Source organism: Muntiacus reevesi, chromosome 1, assembly GCF_963930625.1.
Source record: "Muntiacus reevesi chromosome 1, mMunRee1.1, whole genome shotgun sequence".
Lineage (NCBI taxonomy): Eukaryota > Metazoa > Chordata > Mammalia > Artiodactyla > Cervidae > Muntiacus > Muntiacus reevesi.
This window is the reverse complement of record NC_089249.1, coordinates 137,439,438-137,450,261: the sequence shown is the minus strand read 5'-3', so window position 1 is coordinate 137,450,261 and position 10,824 is coordinate 137,439,438. Positions and strand designations below refer to the sequence as shown.

At 41.6% G+C, this 10,824-nt stretch overlaps 1 protein-coding gene across 3 annotated transcripts in view; it reads left to right on the top strand.

Moving 5' to 3' along the window:
- The first annotated feature begins 574 nt into the window (after positions 1-574).
- IL12RB2 (interleukin 12 receptor subunit beta 2) overlaps positions 575-10,824 on the top strand; it is a 68,332-nt gene continuing 58,082 nt past the window's right edge. For all 3 annotated transcript variants that reach the window (XM_065911230.1, XM_065911229.1, XM_065911232.1), the window contains exons 1-5: positions 575-650; positions 2,169-2,456; positions 6,981-7,095; positions 9,074-9,258; positions 10,500-10,642. In XM_065911230.1, coding sequence (XP_065767302.1) covers positions 575-650; positions 2,169-2,456; positions 6,981-7,095; positions 9,074-9,258; positions 10,500-10,642 — 807 coding nt within the window. The remainder of the gene's footprint in view (positions 651-2,168; positions 2,457-6,980; positions 7,096-9,073; positions 9,259-10,499; positions 10,643-10,824) is intronic.

The following is a 10,824-nucleotide window of genomic DNA, read 5'->3' as shown; positions in this document are numbered from 1 at the left end:
CCCCTTAGAACCCTTGGAATTCTTTTTTTACTGCCAAGGAAATCAGTCTTGTACTGAGTTCTGGGGTGTGGGGGGTAGTAGTGGTTATGAGCCATGTTTTAATCTCCTGTTACTTCCAGGAGCACGTGACTAGATCAGAAATTCTCATTACTCTTGGGATTTTAACACTAGTACATTTGACTATGATGACACAGACTTGTTTGGAAGGAAAGAAGCTTTGTGTGAGACTGAATCTCAGAAAATTAAGTCCATAGGCTTAAGATTTTTGCCCATAGCCTCAAAGTATTTAAACCCAGTTCTAAAGGACTCCAAACATCAGATCTCTTTGCCTACTCTTTGCTGACCCCAAGAAACTTAAATGACATGGGGGTTAGAGGTGGCTAAGATTTTTAGTTTATTGGTTTTAAACATCATTTTTTAAAAAAGTCTCCTAACAACACAGAGAAAATTAAAGGAGCATTTTAAGCCCTCTGAATTGTTTTGATTGTGGTATTTTCTGAATGTATTTAACATGAATGAATTTGTCTTCTTTTACAAGGAAACATACAGAGGTGTATTCCAGAATTGACTGTTCATGGCACATACAGTTAGCGGGTGCTCACTGGCACTTATTTTTATCACCATGTTGCTGTTAGTTAAGGCAAAAATAGGTAAGATATTTCTGTAATCTAATCTGTGGAGAGTTTTTGGTTTAAATTCTCAGTTATAGATGAAATATGCATTTGTGGTAAATGTTCTGATGGTCTTTTTAAGGCATTCTGTCAAGTTTAAGTGGATAAGTTTGGTTCTAAGTATGTTACTAATATGTATTTTATTTCATTATATTAATGATTGAAACTCCAGTGATATATTTTGTTCTTAAGAAAGCAACTAGGTAACCAGGTTAGGAATCATGAATGGATGTTTTATGTTATAGTGAATTTTAACCGAAGTGAATTTTAACAGAGTATTCATAGATGGATTCAGCTCTGCTAAAAAAAAGAAAATAATGGCTGTCATTTTCTTTGCTTTTTTTATTGGCAACTTATTTTGTACTTTTTAACCCATTAGGATCAAAGAAACAAAAAACAAACATAAAAGTAAGAGAGAGGAAGAGACTTATTGCTGACAATAAAAATGGAAACTTTTCATTTAAAATAAATATTTAATATTTCCTTTATTTGACTTAAGTAACTTTTTACCAATTTGTTTATGGTAGTTGATCCAAGCAATTTTACAATTAACGAAAGACTTTCAGTGGAGGCTTTATATCATATCTAAAAATTCAGGGTGAATCTATAAAGGTTTTTTTTCCATCAGCAGTTACTGAGTACTACCAAAAACTGCTAATTCGCGATTAGCTGTTGTGTTTATACATATAGAACCACCTGGAGAGTAAGAATGACCTCTCTCTTTAATAAGAGTTTATTGTGGGACCTGGCATAAGGAAAATAATATAGAGAACTCTTTTTAAAAGAAAAATACTTTTGTGTGCTTTAGTATTAGCTGTATTGAGAGTGGTTTATCCTACCTAGGGTCTTACATCTTGGAGGAATGCCATGGTAAGACCTAATTTCCACCCCTGATTCCAACTACAAACATACCAGAGCCCCTAAATATTTTCTGTTTATTATAAAATAATTCTATGGATTACACATACTTTATACCCCTGATATAGCAAGAGGGGATTATTCCCAAATGTGCCCTTTAACATTTGTAGTAGCCTTTTAAGCGTTTGTGATAGCTTTTTAATCATTTTGGTATGAGTATTGAAGTAAGTGTTATAAATCATAAATGGGCAGGGAAACAAATGTGATTTATTCTGGGAAGTACTTTTTAGTAGTTTGGTGAATAATTTGCATGTAAGAGAGATTGGCTTTTCCTAGAACTGTGTTCCTGAATGTTCTTCCAACCCTATTTTCTCACCACTTTCCTATTTATATTTCTGGTTACAGTATTACTATTTTGAAAAGGATGTATACTTTAGTTCAAGTACAGTTAGACTTTAATACAATTGCCTTCTGTCCTCACTGTGCTTCACCAACAGAGCCAGAGCAACATGGCTTATGTGTATTTCCATGATTTGATGGGGTTTGTTTTATCCAGCTTTGGGAAATTTACACAGACCCTCCAACTGAAATAGGTTTCTTATGTGCCGACTCATCTTTTGCATTTGTATCTTACTGCAGATGTGTGCAAGAGAGGGGATGTGACTGTGCAGCCTTCCCATGTCATTTCATTAGGATCAGCTGTCAACATTTCCTGCTCTTTGAAGCCCAAACAAGGCTGCTTGCCATCCTCCAGTTCTAGCAAGTTAATCCTCTACAAGTTCGACAGAAGAATTTATTTTGACCATGGTCACTCCCTCAGTTCTCGAGTCACAGGGCTTCCCCTGGGCACAACCCTGTTTGTCTGCAAGCTGGCCTGCAGCAGCAGTGACGAGATTCGAATATGTGGGGCAGAGATCTCCGTCGGTGGTGAGCATTCCATTCTGAGTTCCTAAAGACTGGTGATCTGGTATTTGACATGTATTAAGCAGAAATCCAAGTAGAGGACAGTGTTCTTTCTTCTCCCACTTCAAGGATATATTTAATCTTCCTAGTAACATGAGCACCTCAATATGTTAAGTCCAGAAATCAATAGAACTGGGATCTCATTTAGTAAATCTCCTCTTTCCTCTCCTCTCCTCTCCTCACCTTTCCTCCCCTCCCCTCTCCTTTCCATCCTTCCCCTCGCCTCTCTCTCTCTTTCTCTCCTCTTTTTGGCCATTAAGACCATTTACCTGTTGCCCTTGGACTTGAAAATCAGGAAAAGGGCTTTCTGCATCTGAATCTACGTGCCTTTTTGACTTACAAGAGTTTGTTCAAAGCCACAGCCTCCTAAAAATAAGACGTATCTCTTTTGACTTGTGCAGTCCAGGCTGATTCCCAAGGCTGAACACTTCTCCCCTCTCTGACTTAATGTAAAAAAAAAAATTGTTCTTCCATCCACTTCACTGCTGATCACTGATTATTATACTGAGCAGATGTTAAGAGAGAACTATCATCATACTTAGTGTCATTCCCTGGGTTTTCTAGAAACCTGTCTGAGACAAAACTGATGTACTAAGACTTCAGAGTGGGAGAGGAGTTGTCTGGTTCCAGGGAAGCAAGAGTGAGAGAGTGAACCAGGAAAAAAGTGGAGCAAGCATGAGGTGGTTAAGTTACTGACCTGGTCACGGCATCACCAGAAGATACAACTGGTTGCTTGGTCATTAGGGACATCCCCAGAAAGAACATATGGCAATAGAGTGACGGGTGAAAGAGAGAACTGTCTGGTGTAGGTCAAAGTTCACCCACAGAGCACCAGCTCCCCCGCACTGCTAGCTTGCACTATGGGTCTCTCCACGCCGCCGCCAGGGGTAAGAACTAAGATGTCAGAGTTGGCGTCTGCAACCTGAGCCACAGTGCGCAGGATGAGCCAGCAGCACACCTTCCTGCCACTTGTAGTCTGCAGCCTTGAAGGCCCAGCCCTGCAAGCCAGTGAGCACGCAAAGGCCCTGAGCCATCCCAGGGCACGCGGTGCCTCTGTGGTTCCCTCTGTGGTTCCCAGGAAGCTCCAAACTGGCAGGTGAGAGGTGTGTGGAGAGTAGGAGGGATTGCTGCTGCAGGCTGGCTGGCTAAGATGCACGGACAGGGTTCCTGTCATAACGAGAATGGTACAGAACTCAGTGCGGCTCTTATCAGGAAAGACAGAAGCCTCTTCTCTGTGACCTGTAACAGCAGCCCCCAACCTTTTTTGGCACCAGGGGCCAGTTTCATGGAAGACAGTTTTTCCACAGACCACGGTAGGGGGGCTGGTTTCAGGATGATTCAAGCATGTTGCATTTACTATACACTTTATTTCTATTATTATTGCATCAGCTCAACCTCAGAGCATCAGGCATTAGATCCTGGAGACTGAGGATCCCTGATCTATAAGGACATGGTTGGTGCCAGGCAGTAATTCCTGGAGGGCCACCACGAGCATTGAGCAGAACACCAAGCATATCTAAGCAAATCACTGGGGGTGTGGAGGCATAAACTAGGTCTCATACCCCTCTTCCATCTCAGGGGCTCCTATTCACAGCTCTGATGGGTCATGTAATCTCAGTTCTGATGGCCTGTGATGTAGTAAAAGGAGCATGGGCTTTGAATCCCAACCCAGCCACTAGCAGTGGACTCTTAGTTTCAGTTCTCTCAGCCTCAGTTTCTCCATCTGTGTGATGAAGATACTAACACCTACCTCCTAAGATGGTTGTGGTGATTAGATGATACCTTGGATGCAAAGTGCTTAGTCTAGTACCAGGTACATAGGAGGCACTTAAGTGATGAGCGCTAGGTTTGCAGTTCCATCGGTTTTACTCTTTTCTTCATGTATGCAGTATGCTGAATGGCTGAGCATGTTTTGCTTGAGAGGAAATAAAGTATTGGTTATAGGCAAAATGAAATTTTTTCTTAAAAACATCATTTGTCCTCACCTCCTTTGTCTTCCGAACACCTGAATATTTTATCCAGGTAATTCACCGTCTTATAGACCAACATACGATATTGGTATCAGACATTCTCAGCTCTGTGATGTCAGTTCCAAGTGTTCACAGTGCTGCAGGTGGGTTTTTTAGGGAGCTAACGATGGCCTTGGAAGCCAGTGTCTTTGCAGATGTCCTTAAGCCATTCCATTCCATTTCCCATCCTTGCTCAGATGCATGAGAGTGCCACAGCCCCTTTCATTTGTTTCCTTTTCCATCCAGAGGTTGTGCATGCATCTGCGGCAACTGATAGCATCAGGAGATCTAATGGTAAGGCAGTCTGCCCTGGTGTAGCTCAGCTGGGCAGCGATGCTGGAATGTTGCTAGTGCAGCGTGCTCAGGTGGTAATCACACCATCAAATGGCTGCTCTTTGAACAAGTTTAGCACCTTTGAGGTAAAGAACTGACTGGAAGCAACACCTTTTTCTGAGTACGACTAGTCATTCCAAGAAAAGACACAATGAATGTTGGTTTCACCTGGTGCAGTAAGTTTAATTCTATCTGGTGATGGACTGGGCAGCCCATTTTCTCTTTGGTGATCAGTGGTAGTCCAGAGTGACATTGCATACCCCAAGTAGACCTGTCATAAAAGTAACTGGTTCTTCAGGATTGGGAATGGGTAGATGGCCTTGAAGCCTCTTCTTTCTGGCCCCCTCCTGGGCTTATGCTTCTCTGCTGCCCAGAGCTCATCCAGATTGCGCAGTAATTAAACAACCAGGGCTCTACTTAACCTCAGAGGATTGGGCCACAACTTATTTGGACAACCAAGAAAATAAATGAAAGACAGTAGATTCTTGCTTAGTTGTTTTCAATATAATGCTTAGCTGTTGATATTTCTGAACGTTATTTTTTAAGACTTTTTATTTCATATAGTAAGTAGGACTTTTGAAAATAATAAGAATAATAATACACATAATAATGCAAATAACATTTACATAATACAAATAATAATTACATAGTAAACCATTTTCACTTCAGAGGCTTTGATTTCTGATGTTTTCTTAGCTTCAGCTATTATACATTTATATTGAAGAGAATTAGGTCTGGTTTACCTTGGGACAGACAGTCTCTTCCCAACCCATGTCCCAACCTGAAGTAGACATCTTGATTTCATGGTCCAGGAAACTCACATTTAATAAGTTGGCTTGATTTGAGAGTAAAAGCTATGGTCTTTAAAGTGAGATGCTCTGCAAACTTTTAGGTGTAAGGGTGAAAGTGAGACTAACTTTTTCATCATACGAAAGTGTCAGGTGTATTATCACTATCTTATTTGGTCATCAAAAGACCCTGTGAAGCACTGGAGAAATGATGGTGGTTTGTACACATGTATTTTCTTTCAATCCCCCTGAAATAAAGCCAAGATGCAGTAAAGAAAGTTTTTTAGAGGCACAAACCCTAAAGGACAAAAAGAATGGGAGGGGAGACACAGCAACAAAGTTTTGGAAGCTGGAAAGCAGGTGGACCAGCAATCACCGACTTGGCCTATAACTGGCAGCAAGAAATGTCGAGATGTGACCTGATTTAATGCAGAAGCTCCCAACCTAGACAGACAAAGTTGATGATACCATGTACTGCTGCGAATAAGAGTAGCAGTGGGGGTTAAAGTTCTGTCTTTGACTATGAAGGGGCTTCATAGTCACTTAAAAATATACACCTTATGATAGAAGAGGCCATGCCTACCTTGTACACTTTTGCATTTCTACACCTAACGCTGCCTGGTTCATGGAAGGTTTTCCTTCTCTGTGTTCATAAAGAATTAATTTATAAATATTCATTAGGTGCTTCAGGTGATGCTGCAGAAATTAGATTTAGGTGGTACATCCCAGGAGGACTTGACTAGGGACAATGGATAGACGTGCCTTGGCAATAAATTTCAGGTCAATGGAGAAAGAAAGCCCCTAAGTTTTAAAAGTTTCTAATATTTGAATGAGCTTCATTCTAAAAATGTAAACTCATCATCACCCAGGGTATTGGAACTAGCACTGAATGTTCACTTGTCAGGGAAAATAGTAGAATATGATGGTGAAAGGCTTGAACTCAAGTCAGCCACTCCTGGGCTGGAGCCTTGATTTCGCCACTTCATAGTTTTGTAATGTTGGGCAAGATACTTCATCTCTTAGTGTCCTCTTTGATAAAATTAAGATAATAATAGTATGTACTTGATGTAGCTGCTATAATGTCCAATTGAGAAAAACCACTCATAAAATACTTAGTATAGACTTGGCATACAGTAAGTGTTTGATCCATATCCACTATTATTACAATTGTTATTAGAACAAATTCATGCCTGGGAGGTACATTTGAACTTGATGGGATTTGAAATAGCTCCCAGCTCATCTCCGTATGGGAGACATAGGGGAAGTATTGTTATCTTCTTGGCAAATAACAATAATGTAATTGAAATACCACATGTGTGCTGATTAAAATAGGTAGTTCTATTCTTTTTTTAAAAAAGTTGTTCCAGAACAGCCTCGAAACTTATCTTGTATACAGAAGGGAGAACGTGGAACTGTGACCTGCGCCTGGGACAGAGGACGAGACACCCACCTGTATACTGCATACACTTTACAGTGAGTAAGACTATATTTGCAGCTTTTTGGTAGGTCTTCTCTTAGATGACATTTAGAAGTATCTAACAGTTCTAGCTTTACCGAGAGAAGAAGCAGTAAACACCTCCAGATACTTAGATACTTAAAAAAAATTCTAGTAAAACTGGTTCATTCATCTGAAGTGTGAGAACTTATGTCTTAGGCCTGAGAACTGACTCAGAGATCTCTTCAGGGCATCCAAGACCCATGTTATAGAGGTTCTTCCCTGCTGTATAGGGTTAAACTGACTGCTCTCTAGGGTTAAACTTCTCTCTTTTGCAGTTGCGAACTCTTGGGTCATGGTTTATAAGTAGACTCTTTTTTGTGGTAGCTTTGCATTAGCCCTGGAGGACTGTCTTTTTAAAGCACCTTTTAAAAGACGCTTGCTCCTTGGAAGAAAAGCTATGACCAACCTATACAGCATATGAAAAAGTGGAGACATCACTTTGCCAACAAAGGTCCACATTGTCAAAGCTATGGCTCTTCCCGTCGTCATGCACAGATGTGACAGTTGGAGCAGAAGGAAGGCGGAGCACTAAGGACTTGCTGCTCCTGAACTGTGGTGTTGGAGAGGACTCCTGAGAGCCCCTTGGACTGCAAGGGATCCAACCAGCCCATCCTAAAGGAGATCAGTCCTGGGTGTTCACTGGAAGGACTGATGCTGAAGCTGAAACTCCAATACTCTGGCCACCTGATGTGAAGAGCCAACTCACTAGAAAATACCCTGATGCTGGGAAAGATTGAGACAGAAGGAGAAGGGGGTGACAGAGGATGATATGGTTGGATGGTATCACTGACTCAATTGACATGAATTCGAGCAGACTCTGGGAGATAGTAAAGGACAGGAAAGCCTGGCATGCTTCAGTCCATGGGGTCACAAAGAGTTGGACACGACATAGTAACTGAACAGCAGCAACAATCTGACCTGAGAGTTTACAAAAAGAGAGAGTCTGGGAAAGTCTTTCCCTTGGAATTAATTCTGTAATCCCATCCAGAGATCTAGCTGGTAGGGCTGTGACTAAGTGAGGAGAAGATAGGGGAAAGGAAGTGGGGCCTAGGGTTCTGATCTGTACTTGGATCTGGCACTTCTGTGAAGTAAATGCCAAGGTGGCCATGGATCCTCTAGATGATTGACTCTGTCCTAAGGAGAAAAGAGGTCAGCCACGATTTCGGGATTCAAGACTTCCCTGATGGCTCAGCAGGTACAGAATCTGCCTGCCAGTGCAGGAGACACAGGTTCGATCCCTGGTCCAGGAAGATCCCACATGACTCAGAGCAACTAAGCCCATGTGCCACAACTGTTGAGTCTGTGCTCTAGAGCCCAGGATCCGCAACTACTGAGCCCACATGCCACAGGTATGGAAGCCGCACACTCTAGAGCCTGTGCTCTGCAACAAGAGAAGCCACTGCAGTGAGAGGTCTGCATACTGCAACAAAGAGTAGCCCTTGCTCACTGTAACTAGAGAAAGTCTGCATGCAGACATGAGACCCAGCACAAACAAAAATAAATAAAATTATTTAAAAAAAAGAAAAAAGAATCCACCTGCAATGCAGGAGAGAGGCAGGTTTGATACCTGGGTCAGGAAGATGCCCTGAAGGAGGAAATGGCAACCCACTCCAGTATTCATGCTGGGAAAATCTCATGGACAGAGGAGCCTGGCGGGCTGTGGTCCGTGGAGTCATGAAGAATCAGAGATGACTGAAGCGACTGGGCACGCATGCACGCAGTGTAGAGATCATTACTCACCCATATGAATGTCAAAAAGCATTTCATTCCTATCAAAAAAAAAAGAGGGGTGAACTGTGGTCCTATGACCACAGAATACAAATATTCCCATGGTATATCCCCTAATAAAACATATCAAGAATTTTCGATACTTGAACATTTTGTTCCTTTGTGCTAGAAGGAGGCAACAGCACATAAAGTGTCTCGCTAAACACAAGCATCTTTCATTTACAGGTTAAATGGACCAAAAAATTTAACTTGGCAAAAGCAATGTAATGATCACTATTGTGATCATTTGGACCTTGAAATCAACCTAACCCCTGAATCACTTGAATCTAGTTACACAGTCAAGGTTACTGCTATCAATAGTCTTGGGAGTGCTTCTTCATTTCCATCCTCATTCACACTGTTGGACATAGGTATGTATTATTTCACTTTTTTAGGTGCTGATCTTAGCCTGTGAACATTATTTTTAGAATCACTTGTGTGATGGTTTCAAAAGGGAGAGTGGTTCATGGAGAGTGGCCAGTAGGCGTAGACAAAGGATAGATGTGTCTTTGATGTAAGCAAAGGATGTAGGTCTCTAGCGCTATAGAGACATGGTTGTACAAAATGGAATATGCAACATTATTCTCTGTGTTGGAAAAATAAGAGCCTGATGGTTTCAGATCCTATGAAGGCATAGGCTGCCAGTGATACTTTCTGAGTGAGGAGAGGGTTATGTGAGGTTGTTCAAGAAGCTTAGTGTAAGCCTTTCATGGTGGAGGTGTCTTTTCAGGGTCACGGCTACTCCATTGTTCTAGGATAAGGCTGCGTGTGGGCCTGCAGGGCTGAAGCAGCCAGGTGCAAACTATAAGTAAAGTGTATCCGTGTACCAAACGCATCTTCCTCAGAGAATACTTAAGTTTACCCCTCTCATCAGCTTAGGAGCTGGAGTTAGCCAGTCCCAGCGCATTTCTGAGCAAGTGTAATTGGCCCAGTTGAATCAGAGGCAAATTCCAGGCATTCCCAGGTAACACTGAGCTTCTGGCCTGCCTGAAGCTCTGGCCTCACACCACATGTCTCTCTTCTCTCTCCCCAAAGCATCTCACTGCACACATACACCGTACTGTGCAGTACAGTAAATGACATACGTCAGCATCTGCTATACATTTTGCCATCACAATCTTGCCCATTTTGCCTTCCTTCTCTTTACGTTGACCATTCATCTCTAGCCACCGTCTTTCCCTCTTCTTCTCTTATTCCTCTGTTGCTGTGTCTCTTTCCTATGACTTTTCCTGCCAACATTTTTTCTCCTTCTAACATGATCACCACTAGCCACACCTCTACCTTCTCAGTCATTGAAACTCTTGGGTTTGGCACATTGGTTTTCTTTAAATCATTGAATTAAATGAAATCCAAATTATCAGTGATGTTTATGGTAGTTTATCTGTATAAAAATGGGTAGATTTTTAGGGAAGATTAAAGGGAATTACTTTAATGATTTAGAAGTCAATCCAATTTTTTCTTCCTTCTAAAAGCGAGGGACTCTTAGCTGTTTCACCAAGTTGGCGGCTGTGCATTTTAGAAATGAGACTTGTTCAACTCTTTATAGCTCATGTAATTATAATTTCCAGTTGAGGAGCCTGACTCACACTTTTTTGTTTGTCCTGGTTACCAGTGAGGCCTCTTCCTCCGTGGGACATCAGGATCAAATTTGTAAATGCTTCCGTGAACAGGTGTACCCTTCTGTGGAGAGATGAGGGGCTGGTGCTGCTCAATCGACTCAGATATCGGCCCATTAACAGCAGATCCTGGAATATGGTAATGGTCTCTAGAGTGAAGGGGAAACCAGGGAGAAATTCTTAGTAGCACCGCCCAGATGTCTTTTTTCATACCAGCAAAATAGAGTTTAAGAATGTTTAGCCCAAAAGTACACATATACATGTGAGACTTATCAGTCAATCATGTGCATTTCTGTTTATTGAGAAGTATCTTAGGGAATT